The 22,065-nt window shown below is 38.2% G+C and overlaps 1 protein-coding gene across 1 annotated transcript in view; it reads right to left on the bottom strand.

Annotated features, from left to right (window-relative positions):
• Nucleotides 1–8,027, bottom strand: part of trim44 (tripartite motif containing 44) — a 59,985-nt gene extending 51,958 nt beyond the window's left edge. Inside the window, exons 1-3 of the mRNA XM_015051960.1 lie at nucleotides 7,764–8,027; nucleotides 5,710–6,314; nucleotides 3,337–3,414 (exon numbers count right to left, since the gene is read on the bottom strand). Of these exons, the coding sequence (XP_014907446.1) occupies nucleotides 3,337–3,414; nucleotides 5,710–6,300 (669 nt within the window). The 5' untranslated portion in view covers nucleotides 6,301–6,314; nucleotides 7,764–8,027. The remainder of the gene's footprint in view (nucleotides 1–3,336; nucleotides 3,415–5,709; nucleotides 6,315–7,763) is intronic.
• Nucleotides 8,028–22,065: the final 14,038 nt, after the last annotated feature.

Raw genomic sequence — 22,065 nt, forward strand, 5'->3', positions numbered from 1 at the left:
GTTAAAATATGAAGACGTTTACAGAGTATGAAAAGGATACTTTTGCAAAGCACTGATATAAAGAAGACTGGATTTAAGAAGCAAACAGATAGCAAGGGTTAAATCTTTTCCAACCAGACGACCACTCCGGCTTCTTCCTCCTTAAAGTGTTTCAGGATGTCAATACCATGCAATTTAGCCTACTCGAGATGCACTTTGTGTGTCTGTCTCTGTGTTGCTCACATACTTAGACATAACCTTCCTTACCAGAAGCAGTCTCTCTGAAGGCTGCCTGTCACGCATAATAATAAACACTGACATTTGAGGAAGCAGAAAGGACATGCTGACAAATCCACATAATGGTCTCCAACACAAAGCCTGGTGAGTGAGCAGGTAAGTGGTTTTCCCCAACACACTGCTCCCCTGCACTGAAACAGCAAAATGCACAACCTTCAGGAAATCCTATAGCTAGAGCTGGTATATCAATATGATAATACATATGAACTGTAAAGGAGGGGTGAAGGGTGAGGGGGGGCAACCTACAAGAAAGAGTGTTATCTCCCACAGGTGAGGGAAATTAACCTTTTACATTATGCCACTGTGCCTGGGTCTCACCTCATAGCATTCAGCTGTGCTCGGGTGTGCCACGTTTTTGACAGAGGTGAAAATGTGGGAATGGTTGAGAGAGCAGGAGATGCTGCTACTTCTGCTATCAGTGGTAATTTGCTGAGACCAGAGCCGCATGTTTCTGATGTTGCTTTTCACTCTTCTGCCCTTCAATGCACAACCCTCTACTCTAGGCGATCAGGTTTTATTTTCAGTGACACAACAAGCCTCCACTATACGGCATCAGTAATGGAAATACAGAAACTATTTTCAAGGTTGACTTGCTATGAAAATTCACCTTAAGTAGTTTTTTTTTCCCCCTCTCCTTTAACATGAGCAGAAATCCACTAGTTGCACTGTTCTTCAGAGTAACCTGGAGGAGTTTCAACAGGAATGCAGAGAAAAATGTTCCATACAGACAAAAACTATCAAGAGACAAAAAAAACAAACAAAAAAAAAACAAAGAACCACAGTAGAATTAAGCAACCATCAAGATTAAATATTGACTACATATGGGTCAGAATATCTAGACACTGAAAAGCTGCTTAAAACTTTACTCACACACACACAGTGGCTCTCAAATCTGTAAGCAACTCTGATAAAATTGTATGGTTTTATGATGGAATAAATATATTTTTTTCCAGCTTTATTTATTTTTTTGTGGCAATTATCCTGCAGTATCCAACAGAGAATTGACACTAGTGTTGGAGAAAAAAAAATTAAATTATTAAGGAAGAATTACACGCTAATGGAATAACTTTTTATAAAACGTCAGTCTTCGTAAAAGGGCATCAGCAGGCCACATATTGACTTTGTAATATCTGCCCCCTCCATTTTTCAGACATTGTCTTAATCTATCAGATTATGAGGCCATCTCTTGCCCTCAGTCGTCTTCAGGTGACCCCACAGACTTTCTGCCATATTTATTTCTTAACTCTGGCTAAGCCATTCCAAACCTTCGATTTTCCTCTCATGAAGTCATTTTTATGTGGACATGTTTAGGTGCCTGAACAATAAAGCAAGTATAATGGCTGCAGTCCCATTTTCAAAAGTGGAGGTACAAACTTATGTTTCTACATCCCTCATTTCATATTCCAAAGAAATCTGATCACTCAGTGCAGTTCAAGAAATTCACAGTCTTTTAGCGGTCATCATAACTTTTATTTATTTTTTTTAATTATTATTATTTTATATCTCCAACACCCACAAATATTTGCTTTTCATATCCACAGTGCACATATTGCATCGTATAAAAAGGCCGTGCAGACGTTTGGGGGCCACTATTCTGTAAAATAATGCAACTTTTCTTCCCCTCCATCAACTGCCTGGGTTCAAAATCAGTTTAAAGACTGCTTGAGGACATTTAGTAATCCACATTTCATATGACAAAGCCTGAACAATATTCACTTTGAAAGAAAATAAAAAAATAAAAGTGAAAAGACAGTCCTTGACTTAGCACAAATGTGCTGACACAAAGAAGTGACATCAGCCAAAGCCTACAGATGTCCACACTCATGTCATGCTTCAAGCTGAATTTTATATGCAGAATCCGTAACAACAGACTTGTGAATGAGGCAGCATAACATTCTGGACTGCTGTGCTTCTGCAACCCTAAAGCTGTGCTGCTTAATGCCGCAGCCTCTACATTACAAATAAATAACTTCTTCGCCTCCTGATACAATCGAATGCAGGTTAGGAATAGATTTGCTTTATATTATTATATAAAATATCTTTGGTGAGGTTGCAGAAAAATATTAAATGTTAACATGTATCATGTTTGTTGCAAAACAGTCACATCTGATAATAGCGCTTTCTTTTTAAAGGTGGTGGTTTGTTGTTTTTGTCTTTGACATGAGGTTATCCAGGGTTTCCAACATCATGCAGCATCGTGCCCGAGTCATTCTCATGAAACCATAAATGTAGCAGTACAGCAATGATTAAAAACATTGACTAATTTTGTGAAATGCCACAATAAAGACATTTAATCAATAACACAAATAATGGTCTTAATGTAGAAGTAAATGTCTTTGCACTTTTATTGTGTTTTTCTGCAGAATTTCTCATTACTGTCACATATCCAGCTCTGTCTAAATATGAGTTATGTTAGAATTAAAACATAATGGAATTAAATATCTTAAGGAAAATGTAAAGGAATGCATGTTTTCAAAGTTTGGAAATTGTGCTGAATCAAGCAGCAATGGATGCTAATTTAGTTTGGAGAATATGAAAGAAATTCTCATAAATCAGTTGAAGAAATAGGCCATCAAAGCAGGAAAATCAAATCAAGAATATTCTAGGTAGTTCAGTAGAGTAGTGTATTATATTCACATTCCATCACTTCTGCATAAGGCAAGGCTATTTATATAGAACCAATCATACTCAAGTTAATTGAAAGTGACTCATTTATGTGGTTCATCTTTTCCCAATAAAACATTATTTTAATACATTAATTTTCATACATGAGTCTTATTGCCATTGCCATATTTTAATAAAACTATTCCACGGTTAATAGTGGAACTATAAGAAGTAAATATTATTACAAAATCAGCAACACAAAGTTCTAAAGAAACATCTAACATGAATCCTTATATCCAGATTTAGATTGTATAACTTTTCTTGTGCTGCTTTGAAGTTTTTGGTTAAATATAGCAGTTTGGAGCACATCTCCTGAGAGGTGCTCTTTAGCAAATTCTGATATCAACTAAACTGTGTTAGTATTTTACTTGGAGTTCAGAAAAGGTTTGCACTCACCTCAGGGTTAGTCCACTTGGTCTTGACGTTTTCAGCCATCTGCTGTGTGTAGCCCAGCAGGTCGTGACCCTGCCTGCTCTGCAGATGGAGAACGCCAGCAAGCAGTAAATACAACAGTGTAAGATGCTACATAAACACAGTAGGTGAACGCAAATATTATGGTATAAAAACCAAAGAATATATAAACTGATGCAAAACAGTATTTTTTTTATAGGGCATACCAATTTTGGTAATAGTACTTCACTTTTGAGTGGTGTTTTTATTTTGTTTATTTTACAACACAAAATAAATTGTGTGCGACATTAATGCATCCTTGGCTGCAACTCTATAAAGCTTAATATCTTAAAATTATGCAATAAACTGAATCATGTAACAGGCCTCCCATCATCACTTACTGTTTCGTACTGTTTATTCAATGTCACATGCTGTTTTTATTTTGATTTTTTAATTATGTAAAGCAGAGCACCTTGAAATGCCTTGCTGCTGAAATGTGGTATACAAATAAAATTTGATTGATTGATTGATTGATTGATCACTCAGTAGAAATTGTTGCAAGTAAGAATGAACACTGACTTAAGTCTTGACTAAATGAAAAGTATTTGGACCACATGTGTGACCTTCTTTGGTGCTCATTAATCTACGAGTGTTTTTAAGTGTAAACCAGTGAGCTGGCTGCTTCACCTTTCCTTCCCAGGTGCACAGCCACATGTCAAACCAGAAGAAAATTAAATGAAATGGCTTTATATGATAAATGTTTTAACTTTTGCCACATTTCCTAAGGCTATTGCAGTGTTCACAACTGAAAACTTTTACTGTTTAAGCAGTAATCCAAAGATAACACAGTGATTGACTCCATTAGACACATGTTAATTGATTCTCTTTGTAAACCTAACAACTTGCTACAAGTTCTGCAGCATCTGGTTGTCTAGACAAGATCCGTGATGTCTTTTGTAAAATATAAAAGGAAACCCACTGTGATGCCAGCATTTATTCATCCAGCACATCAGTCACCCTTAATGGAACCTTACCTAAAGAGCACACTGCTCAAGTCAGGCACTCTAAACCTAAATACATGACAGATGTGGCTTTTTAGACTAAATGGTTCCTTTTACTTTAGGCCTAGACGATACAAAGGATTCCTACATAAAATCTGCAAAGGCAAGACTATTTATTTTGATCCATTCAAACTACTTTGAGAAGTTAGCATTTTAATGTTTATGGCAGAGTTTTTCAATATTTTTGCTTTGCAATTGTGCTTCATCTCATTGACGAATTTTTGAGACTATGCAGTGTCTGTGTTTCACTACAATGCAACGGTGAAGTTAAATTGGAAATAACTTGAGCGTACACTAAAATCTTTTTCAACCTCAAATGGTACAAACGTTTTCTAAAAAGGAAAAAGATAGAAAAAAAATGGTTACTCATATAACCTTTTTTTTTTATTTAAATTGCATAAAACAGCCTTTTCCAAGAGATCTAAGTGTCTGAACTTCTTCCAGATAATACAGAGAACCTTTGTTCTCATAAGTTCAACCTTCTGTGAAGTACTCTTCAGAAACAACTTACTAGTTAGTGCTTTATTTTACTTATCTGTTGACAGTTAATTATATGTAATCAGTTCAAGGATTTTTCTTCATTTCTATATGCATAATTACACAACTTGCCAGAAACAACTATAAGTTGTCGGCATTAAATTCAGAATAAGAGGCCTCTTCAAATATCCATAGGCACTTGTTCACAGAAAGAAAGATATTTTGAAGAAATGTTTTTTCTCCAAATTAAAGAGTAAAAAATGTTAATTCATACAACCATTTGGAATGTAAACTAAAAGAGTTAAATATGTATATATAAGAAAACAATGGATAGAAATATCTAAACTCTAATGGTAATGTTATGCTGTACTGAGCAGCAGTTAAATCACTGAGTCTATTAAATATGCTCAATGGAAAAACATTGTGGAAAGACAAAAAAAAAAAATGTATCCCCATTTGACGTGAAGCAAAATTGACAGTGATGCAGTTTCATTTACATTTTATGGTTTTCAGGGAATGTACTTATATCGCAGTGCAGCTGGATCAATTTAATAATGAAGTCATGCGGGTGACCATGAAATGTTGTGTTTAAAATATTAAACTAAGCGCTTACAAAGCCCTGTTGAGCTGGCTCTAAAGAGAGAAAGGCCTACAGCTAGTGGGATACTTGATAATGAATTAGAAATGCAAAGCAGATAGGTGATGGTCTGAATACGCGATGCTGCAGGGCTGCAGATATTGTACAGCATGCCATAAGTGATTAGGTCCAACACATGGCATGTCATAAATCACACTCTGCTAGTCCACCATGTATAAGCCTGTCATGTTGTTTGCTGCTTACCTTTTGCCACACATAGGCCTCGTGCAGAGTGATGATCTCATGATCCCTGTGCTCGCCCTGCACAGCACAAACCACGCAGATGATTTGCTCGTCTGGCTTACAGTACAGGGAGCCTTCCTGGCCGTGCTCTTTGCAGCGCAGTCTCTCCACTGTGACCATGTCCCTCTTCCCTGCCTCTCCAGCAGCCGCAGCCTCAGCCTCTTCCCCAACTTTTCCTTCATTCTGGGCATTTTTTTCTCCATCTGCATGCACGACCTCACCACCTTCTGCCAGATCCTGATTTTCACCCACTTGAGCTGCTCTCTTTTCACCAGATTCATCCTCAGCTGCACCTTCGACTCTCGAGTCACTATCTGTGTCCAGACCACAGGCCTGAGCACCTTCACCATTATAAGGCATTAAGGTGTGCCGTGTGCTGCTGGAATGTCTGTCAGCGTGAATCGGGCAGAAGGCAAAGCTGCAGATGTGGCACACGTGCGTCGCTGGTTGGGCTTCATCAGGCTCACACGCATCACAGGAACCATCCATCTGTGGCAAATCATCTTGACTCAGCCCCGTGGCTCCCTCCAGGGATTCGTCTTTGTGATCCATCGTGACTGGAATATCTGCGCATCACATAAATAAGTCATACCAGAAACAAATAGCATGGGACACTGTATGTAACTATGATCTTCTGGGAATGATTGCTATCTTTAAATGAGGGAAAAGTCCAAGATTCACAACTTTAATCCCTAACATACAAGAATCAGGCATAACATTATGACCACTGACGGGTAAAATAACACCCATTGTCTCTTCATCAAGGTCCCTGTTTTGGGATGAAATATATAAGACAACAAGTGAAGATTTTTTCACTGATGTTGGTGTTTTAAAGCAGAAAAATAGAAACATGGAAGGAGCTGAACAAGTTTGACAATGGCCAGGTGTGACAGCTAATGACTGGGTTCTGCAGTGGTCCAAAAAAGGAAAATTGGGAAACCAGTGACAGGGTCACAGACAGCTCCAGTCTGACTGGCTCATGTACGAAGCAATTGTGGATCTGATCAAAAAGAAATTATGTTACAGCTCACATTGCTATAGAAGTTTATGTTGGTTCTGCTCGATGGGCATCAGAATACACAATGCGTCGCACTTTGTTGTTTACGGAGTTGTATAGTTGGAGTGAAAACAGAATTTCCTGATGGCCGTTCCCTCTTTCAGCCCTTCAACTCTTTCTGCCAGATATTGTACAGCATCCTATATGTGCATAAGAAGCAAATGTAGTCTAGAAATGGTTTAAGAACTTAAGAAGAACAGATTGGGGTTAGCCTTGTAAATTTTCTCTAGCATTAAATATAGCTGATGAAGAATATTCAAGTAGACAAGACACATTTGTATTGTCTTTAATCTAAGAAATTAAGAGTAAAAATCGATCAGAAAGCCATAAAACACCTGACATCACATGTTATAAAGTATCAACAAATTGCTACTTTGACTGCAAAAATATGGACATACACAATAGGACATAGGTGGTCATGACATTATGTCTGATTTGTGGTATGCTTCTGCAGCACACAGCAAAGCTCTGCAGCAAAACATATTAAATGTAAACCTTGAACACAAGAAAATACATTATCCAAGTCCTATTAAATGGTATCCTGCTTCTGCAGCTACTGAAATACCATTTTCACTCTTTCCTTTATTACTAACTCAAAGTGCTGAGTAGTCTCAGCGGGTCCAAATATCTCTTGCTCTCCCAAGGCCCTGACCTTTATGTGTTTTTCTTTTTTGTGAGTGTATGTGTGTGTGTGTATTTATGTCTCTTCGAACTGAAAGGAGGACAAACATGCAGTATATTGTTCACCTGTGTCTCTCCTTACTTTCTCTTTCTCTTTCTGAGGTGTTTGTGTGCTACTCATCAAGTCTGACTCAGAACAGCAAAATAAAAATGCTTGAATCCAAGGGGGGGAAAATTCTCCTCTTTGCTTCTACCACTTCTTTCTGACTAACGTATTCACACAAGATACAAATCTTTCCCCTTTCTTTTACACTGCACGGTAGCACTGTTTACTTACTTGTCCGTGTCTTCCTCTCACTTTTCTCTCTGTGTACATGGGCTGCTTTACGATAATAATGTGTCTATTAAGGAGTTAGCTTAAGCGCTAACTTCCTTAGCCTAATCGTTGTTATAATTCTGTCACGGAGCTGCTACCTGATACATTTCTCTTTAAACAACAGAGGTAAAGCTACGGTTCCAGTCCAACAGCATTTACTTCCTTATTTTCATGAACTGCTCTCTGCTTCTTTTGTTCTTCATTTTCCCTCACAGCTTTCGGAGTGAGTGACAAAAACAGAGACACATAGAGGCCAGGCGGAGGAAAGTCAGTTTACAACTAGCAGAGAAATAGAGAACCCGGAGTAGGTAGACGACATAAAACTAATAATTAGCTAAACGCCTGGTATTTAGTTTAAAAATATTTTCATTTAGATAAGTTTGCTTCTCATAGGGAATGAGACAGACATATCTCAAAATGGAAAGGTTTTGTTTTATTATTATTATTTATTTCCATTATCGTGTCTGTCTGATGACGTCATTGTAGAATATTAAATCAGATGTAGCGATCAGTTACATGAGAAACCTTTAAAAAACTTACTGGAGTAATTTCATAGATGGTTACTTTTTACTTTTACTTGAGTAAAAATATGTTGAAGCTCTTACCCACCTGTGTCCACGAGTAATTATTAATATTATTTTTTTAATAATATTAATACGCCTTTTACTAAAAAACTTTCTACACAGAAGTAAAACATTAGATTTGCTCTTGCAATTCTCCAAAGACGTCTTTGGACGTCTTTGCTTTTCTTTCTTTCCTTCTTTTTCCAAGTCTGTCAGGTAAATGAATGTATGTCTCCGTTGTTCTGCAGTTTCTGGTGTAAGTTTATGTATTGTCTTATATTGGATTAAACTCTGTAATTCTGTGACGTCAACATGCATTGCTGTTGTTTTCCTTGTGGCTACAGGTGGCCCGCTGAGAGGACTGGGATCCAAGAGGAAGAGAGAGCCAGACTTTTCCCAAAATTAATTAATTCAGAGAATCTCTTCCTTAACAGTACCAAGGACCCTGTTCAAATTCCCCTGGGGGCCATCTACCTACCTGGCCCCTGCCTGTCTCCGTATTAACACACCACAGAGCGACGCAGGGTTCCTCAGAGATCCCCCAAAATGGCAGGTGGTGAATTGCCACAGAGCGGCTGCAACAAGCCCACTCCCACCACGGATGGGATCCAGAACCCCAGGCACCAAGCAGGCCATGGCAGGTGCACCCATCCTCCAAACTCCCACAACCCACCAGGGCATAACCCAAATCCCTCCCCCCTCACTCCCCACACCATTCCCGAAACCATATTCTGTCCCACCCATTCTCCCACAAGCTCAGCCTACGAATGAACAGCCACCACAGCATCTGGCCCACCCACCAGGCTGAGAGTGACTGGAGTGACTTTTAGCCAGAAGACAAAGACAGACAGTCTCATACAGTTGTACAATAAAAAAAACTTTTAAACACAGGGAAGTGTTTGCAAATTTGCTGCACACATGAATGTATTCAAATTATGGATGGTCATCTACAAGAACGTAGAGTCTAGTTTGCATTGCAGTTTGTCTAAAGATTGTATTCAAATGTTTCTCTCGTAAGCTCGAATGCCATGGCCAAAAATAGAAAATGGTCTGGAAACATTGTGCATGCCCTCAGACATTAAGCTTGTCAGATGAACAGCCCAGTTTGTCTCTGATTCAAATCTAATTAGTTGTGGACTGCAGTGTTATTTACTCAAAAACATGTGAGCCAAAAAACCCCATTCAGCATTAAAGGCCTGTTTGTGGATTATTAGTTGTCTATTAGCTGCATAATACTGTCTTCAAGTATAAAAACTTTTTTCAGTGCCTTTTTCTTTGTTGTATAATGTCTCTATATATGTTTGTAAGGAATTGCAGCCAAATGGGTAATCAACAGATAGAAGGCCATGTGCATCTATCTGAATAGACCAGGAACAGAGAAAATGAAAAGGCTCAGCTGGAAGAGTAGAGCAACTATGAATGTTTCTCACAAGTCCTAATGAGGATTTTCTAATTATTATATCAGCTTTCCCTTCTGTTCCATGCCCACCATAAAGGAACACCGAGAGACAATGGAGCAGGATTAGAGGTCTGGAGAGAGATACAGAGAAATGTGAAAAAAACAAGCTGTTCTCTGTAGAGATCTAAAGAGCCCATTGAACTGGGCTTCACACAAGCTCTATTTGGCAAATACTTACCGACTGGTAGTTTGGTTTGAGTGCTACAACAGAAAATAACCATTTATGTGTTCCAAGAAACCCTCCAGCATTCTGCGGAAATGGATTACTTTTTCTGCACCGCTTTGAAGAGATTTTCTCCTACATTAAAAATGGTGTTACAGAGGGTTATATACATAAAAGAGGATTCAATGACAACATATTTGACTGGCAAATATTTCTCTTGGCTTGGTTCTTGTGCAATGCTGATGTAATGTCTAAAACTGAGACAGTGTGTCCTGTGGGTATTGCATCTTACCTGTGTTCACCGACTGGAAGTGGAGCTAATGCAATTGAAAGCACAAATGGTTTTTGCCTTGCACATCACGATGAACTCGGTTTCGCTTACATACTCGTTTGGTCTCCTACGCTCACAGCGTTGTCTGTGTGACGACATTCGCACCTTTGACTTATTACAGAATGTCTAAATTCCTTGAATTTTACTGCCTGGTAAAATGACACTGTCGTTTTGCATTCTGCACAAAATTGAAAACAATTAAAAGCCTCATTGGCTTGCATGTCATTATGATAAGCAGTTAGAAAGAATGCAATATGCAGTTTCTGTTTCACTCATCTGTTTCTTCGTCTCCAAAGGAGAGTTTTTTTGTGAAACAAAATGTGACGCGCTGTAGGAGCTAAATTTGTTTACCTAAATTCTATTTCTACAGCTCAGGAACTGCTGTGCACGAGTGCTTGCAACACAAAGGACATCAAGCTCTTAGAAATAACAACCAAGACTGAAGGAGGCAGTTCTGGCAGAAGAGCAGAGCACACAGAAAACACTTACTTAATCTTTTGGCTTTAACATTGTGTTGCTGGCATGAGGTCAGTTGTTGGTCTCAAAATGAAATGTCCTGCAGGGAAACAGTGCTGTACTCTCACAAGTGAGTGAGTCTGAAGTAAGTTAGCATGCTCCCCTTTCTGATGATTTGGTATATGCAAGTATGCAAGATGCTATAGACTTATGAAACCTATAATCTGAGTAATAAGTTAACATTCAGTTACTGTGGTATGAACATCAGGATAATTTTGTGATTTCAGCAATGCATTTAAACCGTTCATTGTCAAGAGTTAAATTATTTTACAACTTAAACGTTCAGTTATTTTTAAAAGCAAAAAAATGGATGCAAAAGTTTATGATTTATTATGGATTTTCTACCAATTTTACCCTAACAAATTTAAACATACATACTCCTCCACTAATGTTTGATGAAATGTTTCTTTGGAGGTTTAATTTTGACCACATGGTTTTTGTAGTCATCAGGGTTTTATATCTATACATTCTGCTTGACAGAATGCATAGCATTCTGTCAGATTGGTTGGCTTCCTGTTAGGAAACCAGCTTTTAAGCGCAACACACAAATATTCAACACATCTTGATCTGGACTTTTGACAGATCATTTTGCAAACTTGACAGCCATTGAAAGCCAGGTTTAGTTGGGTTTGGGATCGTTGTTCTGTCAGAAGATTTTATTGTGAGTAGGTTCCAAGCATCCAACTTGATACGAGTGAATTTGTTAGGATAATTCTTTATCTTACCCTGAAATCAACATTTTGAAACAGAAAAAAAAAGGGTTTTAATAACCTTATTCCAACCCTGTTAAAATGGAAGGGCTCTGCTTGAAAGCCAGGAAACCAAATAATTTAAACTAGCTCCACCATTTCTTACGCAAACAGCCCAGCTAGAACTTCTTATCCTATGATAATTAGATGACATCCACAATGCATCAAACCAGCCAGGCCAAGTTCCTGCTTTTAATCATTCAAGTTGTACAGCATGCTGCATTATCAGTCCATTAAAAAAACAACACTTCCAATGAATCATTAAAAGTTAAAATTTTAAACTCAACTGAGTGGTGAAAATGTCTAACCTTCTGACCAGAACTGCATCTAATCAAAACACAGATTAAAAATGAAAAAAAAAAAAAAAAAAAAAAAACCTTAACATCCTCAAGCCTGATCTGGAACATTATCTAACAGAAATAAACAGAAATGTTTTACATTTCACTTGCTGCTAAATCAGAGAGGCTGTTTTCTAAGATAAGCTTCACTTGTATTTGTACAGGGCATTTCAGAGGAGTGAACACTGTCAAGACTGAATAGAGGCACTGCAGTAGTCTGAGATACGGGTCAGTGCAGCAAGGCAGAGGCATAAAAATCTGTTTTTACAAGGAAGGGCACAATCAATAACTTGCAATATTTACTCAAGAACACGACTATTCTCTCAAAAACAATCCCTGGTGTAGTCAGTATGGCAGAATAATTATGTCCAATTTGTATAATTGAAGTCTACACATAATGTTTTTTTGGGGGGACGTAGGGGGAAGCCTGACTTTGCCATTTTTTTTGTGTGCCATAGTTTATTTTGATTTATAGAATAGTTTCTCATAAAATGAAGCTTTCCAGTCATCTGTCCGTTGTCCATACCCATTTGTTCTTGTTCGTTCTCAAGGTAGATGGTGCATGTCTCCAGCTGTCATTGGGTCAGAGTCAGGTCACCTGGGCAGGTCGCCAATCCATCACAATATAGACACATACAGGAAATACAACAATGGACACACATGTACACACTTATATAAGCAAAGTAGAACACAGACTGGGCTTTGAATCCAGGACTTTCTCACTGCAAGGCAACACTGGCAGCCCTCAAGCTGTTCAGTAAATCTTATATGTATACATTTGCATATAAATTGACAATATTTAAATAAAATGTGTCTCATCTTAGCATAAAACTAAGTTGTTTGTTTATCTGCCACAAATCCTTAGTTTTTGTCAGAGATATCTGTGTGTAACCCTTTTCCCCCTTTTTCTGTCTCCCTTTTTAACCAATTTGTTCCAGTCCAGCTGACATAAGCATTACAATTTATATTATTTTTAGCTCAGGAATTTCTCATAAATAGCTACATTCCCTAATGACAAAATTATTTTTTTCTTGCATTCGCCATTTGGGCAATGATGCATGCCTCTATTAATTGGAGCACATTAGTCTCAGTCTTCAGTCTTCAGTAAGTTTATATAAGTGTCTTATGCGTTAATAAATATCTTATTCAGTAATTGCATGGATTCCTATTGACCCTAGTTCAAGTTTGGAATACATTTCTGGATGTGAATAGGCAGAATGAAAGATACCCAAATGTTTGGGTTTCTTTTCCTGACATTTATTCAAGAGTTGTGATTCAAGACACAGCTGTGCTTACACCAACTACGTTGCAATTGCTTTATTAGCTTACATATCAAATAAAAAAAAGCAAAGAACACTTTGGATAATATATGATCCTCATAGACCGTTATTTTGCAAAGAAGACTGCAGAAAAACATTTATATTATTTTTGCTGCGCCTTATTTAGCATACAAATGTGCATTACATCCAGATGTTAAGTGAACATTCTTCAAAACCAGAAATACAAGGCAGATTAAATGTGCCTTCTCTGCCTTGTCATATTAATTTACTTACCAACTTGACGCCACTTTTATCGTCCGTTCACACATTCGGTGACCACAGTAAATCTTTTGCACCACTAACCACAGAACATTGATGTACAATCTGTATGTACCGGCTTGTGTCTGCGTCCCTCAGTTTCCAACATCAAGCTCAAAACAACTTTGAATTCTCAAGCAAGGTGTTAAGGAAATTGTGCCTGAGCATCCTAAAGCAATTTGAAACATGTCATACTTCAGTAATCTTTTCATTTGTTGTTAATGCATAGGAGAGAAAACTCAGGTGTTACAGATTAATTTACATTTTTAAGTTTTTGAAATTATTAGTTTAGTGTAGATGAAGCCAAATAGGATGCTGCAACTGCATATTTTTTTCTCACTTTTGCAGCAAACTTTAAATGTTTTTTTTTTTTTAAATTAATGGTGTTATTGGCTTTAATTTCCTTCTCGATCTTATCTCTATATTTTATCTGTTTTCTGATGTTTTATTGTGGTGGAATTATTTGCATCCTTCACCTTCTAAAACCTTTGTGCTGCAAAAACCTTTCAACCCATTGCCCCCTCTCTGTAAGCTAAGGATGCAAATGAGCAAATGTTCTGAAAGGATGACCTAGCTGAGCTTGATTGTAAAAGTTCACCCTAGAAGACTGATGTCTAAACTGAAAACAAAATGTGCATTAAACAATCTATTTACCAAAGGTTGGGCAACCTTAAATAAGTTTCCACCAAGTTTGTAGAGCGTTTTTCTATTTGTGTGCTTTTCTTTTTTTTTTTTTTTTCACCCTAACAAGTTTGTTTGTTTGTCACTTTAGTTTTATTGGATATATGATTGATCATGTTGTAATTTTTTTTTTATCTGTCATTGTCAAGCCAAACATTGGGGTGTATAACTTTTGAATTCATCTGTAAATTTGATTTTATCATATAGCAACTTGTCTGTCCACAACAGACAAGTTGCTATGTGCTTTATATCTCACTACTTCAGTGTAGGACTAAATTCAGCTAGATGGTAACCTAATTCCACTAATTGAACGAGGATTTTCCCTAAAGGATATTCTTAAAAATGGCTAAAAAGACCCGGCATATTAATATCTTAAGACGTAGTTTAATGAGATGATCCTTCCTGTTCAGATGGAGCAGATTTGTTTCAGCTGAGATAACACTTTTCGCTTATTTCAGAAGCAGTGGGAGCCATGTTTTGACAATTCTTGAAGTGATAATGAGCACTCCTGCTCTGTCATACATGTTGAGCTGTTTCATTTATTCTTCGTGTATACTGAGGAACTTTGTCACAAATGTTCATTAATGTTTATGCATGAATTGTGCCTCCAAGGGTTGAGTTTGTTTTTCATTCTCCTCTTAGGTACATTTTGCAATGTTTATTGGCTTTCTGTTGTTAACGTGACTGAGCTGTCTTTTAAAATGTAAAAGTATAATTTCTTACTCTGTCCATTTTTCTCTTAACATAAAAGAGTATCAATTTGGTCTCAGGAGTGTTTCAAAGAGTTACATTACTCACTGACCTCTCTGTGTTATATCTTAGTACGCAGCAAAATTAATTTTCTCTTGTCTCATGAAGAACTTTTAGAAAAGCCGGGATATTCTTTGTTTGATCAAAAACAACCGTGTCCTCATTAAAGCTGCTCCATATTAATCTGGTTTAACTTCTGGATTCAGTCTAAATCTCCCCTCAAACCCGGAAGAAAAAAACGGTGAATCCAATACAATGGGTGGTTTGTCTAAGTAGGCTCTTGCTTGGCTTTACTCATACAACAACTTCTTGCTACATCTGTACTTCATCAGTGGAAAACAAGTGCATTCTTGTCTGTGAGTCAGAATCTTCGGAGCAGTGAGCACAACACGTGCATTTTTAGATTCCTGCCTTCTAAAAGTTTAAGACTGAGAAAGAACATATGTAAATAAAATATGAAGCACAAATAATGTCACATTAAGCTTATATATTTATGTTGTGGTACAAAAAGACTAATTACTTTTTTTTGTAAAGTGCTGCATGCTTGTCCACAGCTGGATATGCCGTGATGTCACGGGACGTGGAGCAGATCGCTGGCATTTTGCCTTCCGACAATGACGTTCAGTGTTATTCTCTGTGGTCTCTCTCTCTGCAGGCCCCTAAACGTGGGCGCCAGGTCACAATGCTCCTCTGTGCCCTCAGACGTATGGCATCCTGGCACTGATGTCGCCCTGGAAAATTCTCAGGACGGATGCGCAAGCCAAAAGCCTTCAACCGTTCCAAATCCCCGGATGGCGTCCTTTAGGCCTGAGACTCAGTTTTCAAAAGGTTGAAAGAGAAACCTCTCTAATGTGAACATGTGCCCTGAGATACAGTGTGCAGTAAAGTAGTTTATTTAGTGCAAAGTAATCCACTTAAACTTTTTTCATATTTTGGCACAGTAATGCCACAAAAGAAAAAAAAAAAAGAAAGAAAAAGCGGATAATTGTGAAGTGGAGAGAAAATTACTTGATTTGATTTTTATTATATGATTTTTATTATACGAGGGCTTTGCATTTGCATTCAGTCCCCTGAGTCAATGCTTTGTAGAATCATCCTTCAATGCAATTAAAACTGAAAGTCTCCGTTAAGTTGAGTTAAATAAGCGTTATTTAACTCAAGCTTAGTCAAGTTAGATAAAGGTCATCAGCAATAGATTCTCAGTTAGAGTCAGGTCTGGACATTGACTGGGCCATGAAATGCTTTGATCTAAGACAACACCTTTTGTCATGTGGGCCAATTTTCAAGTTAAAATAACTGCACAAAATGGGGCCACAACTTTTTTTCTGTACAACAATATGACTGATTCCTAACGTTTTATATGACTTAGTCATATTCTAACTCATACAAAAATGTGCTATGATTTTGTGTAAAAATTACCTCTAAATCATTGTTGACCTTGTTAAAAGAAATATACAATGGCCACATTTTTAAAATAGTTCATTGTTTTCTAAGGCTTTGTCTCTGCTCACCAACAGGAATGGGATGTGTGTTGTTTCTGAGTGGCTGGATACTGATGGTTCTAACAGGTATGATGTTAACAATCTAAGATGAAAAACTGGAGTAGTGAAAAGTAATTGCACTGTGTTTCCAACATTTCCATTTTGCCATCCTAATCGGTCTGTGAAATTCTCAAAAAGCAATTAAAGATGTCTACTTTCATCAGCTTCTTGCGCTGGTGGGTTAAATTATGACTTTGCGATGAAGGGACACACTGAGTCATTCCAAGGGTCACAAATGGCCCCCAAGCCAGATGTTGCACATGTTTCATCTAAGGCTTTCGGTTGTCTGATGGGGTATCTAAGCAGTTACGCTTTGCTGCTGCTATCCAAAAAAAATTCAAGAAACAATGTAAAATCTTCCTGGAACTGCACAACCAGAGCCATTTTTGCATGGAGTTTGCATATTAGTAGGTATGACTGTGTGTGTACATGGCTGTTCATCCTGTTTGTCTTTTTGTGCTCTGTGGTGTAACCTTGTCTCTCGTCCAGTGACTGTTTTATTTAGGCTCCAGTCCCACTGTAACACTGGCTTGAATAGGTATCGACAATGGATGGATGCATCCTTTTCCTTCCACAATTATGCAGTAATTTGTGTCAGTCTATCTCATTAACATATGCTGAGGTCTGGTTGTAATGTGACAAAACTTCTGAGGCACTTCAGGTAGCAGTACTTAAACAGAACCACATTTTAGACATTGGGAAAGATTAAAGGTTTTTCTCTTGAGTGTTATCAGCTACTGACTACCTCTTAAGTCAAATTTTTCATAATTAACCCTTCATCCTGACAGTGGCAAACTTAGTATTTTCATATGTGTTCCCCCATCAGAGCTTTGCATTGATCCCAGATTGCTGAGACACTGCACCTGCCAATCAAAACGTAAATGTTAGTGCTGCGTGCAACAAATGAGACCGCATTTGCTTCAATCATTGACTTAATTACTAACTTTAAAGGCAAAAATAAGTTCTTGCAGTGTTTAAACCTTCTGTGGATGTTTGCTGTTGATGTGGCTGACAAGATGGTAAAGAAAAAGAAATGCATTGAGGAACGGGGAGAAGGGAAGAGAGGCAAAGAATAAATTTAGCACAAAGGCAGGCTGATAAAAAGAGGAGAGAAAAGAAATCTGTGAGTGAAGGGATGAAGATTGAATTTCATCTTCACAGGCAAGAACAGCGCCTGCGAGCAAAAAAGAAAAAAAAAAAGAATGAAAAGATGACCTGCTGCCGATTTCTTGCTGACGTTTGGACAGTCCCTTGTCTTCTCGATGGCAGCTCCTACTTTTCTCTCCCTTTTTCGCTCTTTGCCGCTATCTAATACCAACTCTTGAAACAATTACTAGAGCACCAAAGGGGTTAACATATGCCAACTCGGCACACAAATGTGAAAAAAATACCTATCACAATGCATTCAGATGGTTAAAGCAAAAGATTTAAAGTCAGAATTTAAAAAGCGACATGGGAAAGAACAGATGCATCATTGTAAAAAATGAAGCTCTAAAAATGGTTAAACTGATTATTAATTTTGCTGATGCTGCAAATGTCTATGTGCAGATGTGCGCCTGCCTGTTTATCTTCTATCTTGCGGGCATACAACTTTCCATCAAAGCAAAAGGAGATTATAAGATTAAGTGGTGTGCTTCTGGGAAATACATATTAAACTATCAGATGTATAAATGAACACACCAACAATAGCATTAGAAGAAAATTGTTCTGCTCTGATTTCTTTGTCTTATGTAGGGCAGTGGTTGGGGAAACAAATACTGGGTGAATGAGTTTTATTCCTAGACATTTTCCAAAGTGTGACACCATGTGACTGATGCAAGGATTGAGAGCTTACTTTCAGATTACTGTGGCTTAACTGGGAGAAAGGAAACGAATCACTAAATCAGTCGGACTGATAATCAGCTCTGGATGGGATTTAATCCCCAAACAATGACAAGGACTTTTTTTTTTAATCTCTATCGGTTTTTGTCTCCTCTGCTTACAAATTTGGTCAAGGTTGCATCTTGAGAACGCCACATAATCATGTGAGATTAAACATTTTCTACATAGTAAATATGCTGCACAGGAACGTTGAAAGTGAGATGGTTTAAAATCGACCCTTTGATGTGAAAACTCTGCAGGGGCCAGTGCTGTTTCCTGTTTCCTATGTTTTTATCACCACGTCCCCAGCTCCTCTGGTGCTCTCTTTATGTTTTGAAATGCGATCTTATAACCTAAATTGAAAGTGGGACTGTCTTGCAATGCTCAACACATGGCAGCAGATGTGTAGATATGTGAGAGGGGGAATAAGGCGAAAAGGAAAACAAAACCAAGGGAGAGAGAGTTAAGGAATAGGGGAAATGGGGAATAGCAAGAAGATGACAAAATATTAAAAGAAGAGAGTGGATGGGTTTTGGAAGCTTGGAGTATAAAAGAGAGAAAAACAAGTGAGAAAAAGAGGGCTTGGAAATGAAATGGAGAGGAGTTTAGAGGCTCTCAAACACTTTTCTCTCTCAGCACAGCAGATGCCACATTCTGTCTGGCACAGTGATCTGTGGGCCTGCGCTATTTATACCCTCGCTGTGTCACTTCAGGGCCAGTACAACACACACTTTGCAAACACACCCGCACACACATTAAGAATCAGAATTTTGTGGCACCCCTGCCTGGCTAAATGAAGCAATTTCGATAGTCTCTCTACATGGCGCAAGGACGGAAAACAACATGAACGCACAAAGACTAAATGCAGCCACTCTGATGTGCATACAGTATCTATGAAATTATTAGCTCCAATAGGAAGGATGTGTGTGGTGCCTTAATATGAATTCAACATTAAGAATATTTGTTTTGTTTTTAGAAACATCCATCCTTTAATCCGACTACATTTGTTTAGAGGGGTGGGGGGGATACTCAATAGCTAGAAATTTATGTTTTTTTTTCAGTCACTATTGGCACAAATATTGGTACCACTAAAAACCCCTTGGGAGTAATTCAAGTATTCTTAATGTATGATTTACTTTTTTAAGTTAATCAGGGTGTTTAGAAATGCTTAATTTTTAATGCATGACTTTCTGGTTAACTGTGATATAAATATGACATGACACATGGGCCCATTTATTGTAGCCAATAGCCATTAGCCTGGATGTGGACCCATATTTATTTTGGCACCACACATGGTGGACAGGATGGCGAGGGAGATAAAACAAATCTCTAAAGCTCACTGGTAGAGAGCTGCAGAAAAAAAAAAAAAAAGTGGCAACTTTGGGTTAACAAAACTAGATGCCAACTGGTCAGACCTTTAGAAAGCAAATGTGTTTCTCCTACCATCACAAATAAAATCATATGGAATAAGTCAGATTAAACTAAAGGGAACTGTTTTAGCAACAAATGTTTCGGGATTGAAACAAAGCATGAACATGGCGTGTTCATGCTTTGATGTGGAGGTGTGGAAAAGGACCTCATGATATATATATATTTTTTATATGGTGGCAGTATTTGTGATACTGTGAGCCTTTTTTCTGTACTAAAGCATCCATTAAAGCTTGTTAGAGTGCCTCCAAACTGGCAGGACCTTTTAAATAAGAATCTGCTGCACAATAAAATCAAGCTCAAATCAAGACATAAATAGTTTACTGGAGATAAAAATTGATCTCCTTTGGTGAGTCTCCAAGGTCATGGACCTCCTGTTTTCTTTTAAAAGCTAATGGAGTGAGCTGAAGAGATGTGTGCATAAGCAAGGAACCAGATTTTATAGACAACTTTAGAACAATGGTCAAAGATTTCAACTCCAGAAATGAACAAGCATTTTCAGTGTGAGTTTATGCTACTGCGATGACAACAGAAGTTACTTATTACTTTTATGTATCAGGTTCACCAACAAATGCTTCTCCATTTCAAGAGCAGTTTCAGTCTTTAGTTTTTCTAGAATGTTTTTTTTTTTTTTTTTGACATTTTGCACACCAAACAGTGAAGAAAGGCAGAGGGAAAGCAAATGGTAGTTTGGACAAGATGTGGGAAAGCTGGACCCTTTTGAATCACCCTGGTTACTTGGATTAACAGCCACAAGTTACATCAGCTTTCAGCTTCACAAAGAGTAGAGCTGGGAACCTCTCAGAAAAAAAAAAAAAAGTGCTTTGAGTGCAGCTGCAGAGAAAGCAGAGGGCAAAGAGAAAAAAATATATATAAACGAGAGAACTGGGACCTCAGAAGGTACAACAACCACTTAACTTCAATCTTCTTATCTCAATCAGACAATCACTTTCAAGAATTGCACTGTTCAGATAAGGACATCCTTGTAAGTTTTCATGGAGCTTCATTCTATTCTTGTTGGTGTAAAAAAAACAACAACAACAAAAAAAACCCACCACGACAGCTTCTATTTAAAAAGAACAGCGGAAAAGAGAAACAATCTTTACACATGCCAAAATGTATGGTCTCATTTGTGAAGCTGTGTTGCATTCTTAAGAAGCAACCCTACTGCTTGTTAAATGGCCTCTGTTTGTAATCAATCAGCTGAAATGCTACAGAGGCAAAGCAGGCTTCATTACACATCCGTTCGCAGAGGCGATGCTACGCCACCCATCCATCATCTTTTCACACCGAGAGCCCCAGTGCGGTGAAATGCTGGCTGCTTGGGGACGCTTGAGCTCCTCATGCGCAAATACAAACACACTCGTGAGGTAGTTTCTGACCTATTAAGGAAAATGCAAAGTCACCCAAACATATTCTAATAAGATGGAATGCGATGGCTTTTAAGTGCTGGGATCTCGAATGCATGCGCAGTCTGAAAGCAATCTTTGAAGGGTCACCTTTGATATTATGGAAGATTAAAGGCTCGATTATGTTTGCGCAATTGTTGTTGTATGAAAGATGTATACTGAAGGGTATGATCAACAGCTGTTTTACTTTTTGCATATCTTGTGTGCAAACCGGTGGTTGAGTGTGCTGTCTGAGGTAGGGAGCTGCAGCGTGAGCCAGTCACACCACATGTGCCTTGGATAAAACAACAAACGTGTCCTTCTCTTTGAAGTGGACCCTATCACCTTCCAATCCTCACTCCTCTCCCCCCCTCCACCATCCATCAGCAAGACATAAATCCAGGCCCTGAAGTTCAGGAATGCCCATATGGGATTTGAGAGCCTAGTGAGTTATGGGAACACCTGGGAGGGGTGAAGGAGACGGGGAGACAGACTGAGAGAGAGTGTGTGTGCAGGGGTGTTGGGGGGTTTGGCATGATTACACCTATGAAGGGCAACACGCTGACAGCAAACAAGACAGATGGATTAGTTCTGATGTACGGCTATCTTATACCTTTGGATTATGAAATAAGTGTGAAAAACAAGCCTGCCAATGGCATGCACATACTCACGTATGCCTCTTGTTTTCGCCAGGGCACGGTCAAAATGTCCAGTGGAAGCTTCAGATTGAAATGAGCTGCGGAAAACAAAAGGATGAGACAAAGAGGGCAAAGAGGAATGATTCTGCAGTGGCAGAGGGTTATGAAAACAAAACATGGCCAGGGTCACTGAACCTGGCTCGATTGTCGATCTTGTGCAGCAAGTTCACATTCCTCATGCTTGCATGCTCAGAGTCTGAGCTCCATTTGTGTCAGCGATC

Source organism: Poecilia latipinna, unplaced genomic scaffold, assembly GCF_001443285.1.
Source record: "Poecilia latipinna isolate Pla-1442-1.1 unplaced genomic scaffold, P_latipinna-1.0 Scaffold1076, whole genome shotgun sequence".
NCBI lineage: Eukaryota > Metazoa > Chordata > Actinopteri > Cyprinodontiformes > Poeciliidae > Poecilia > Poecilia latipinna.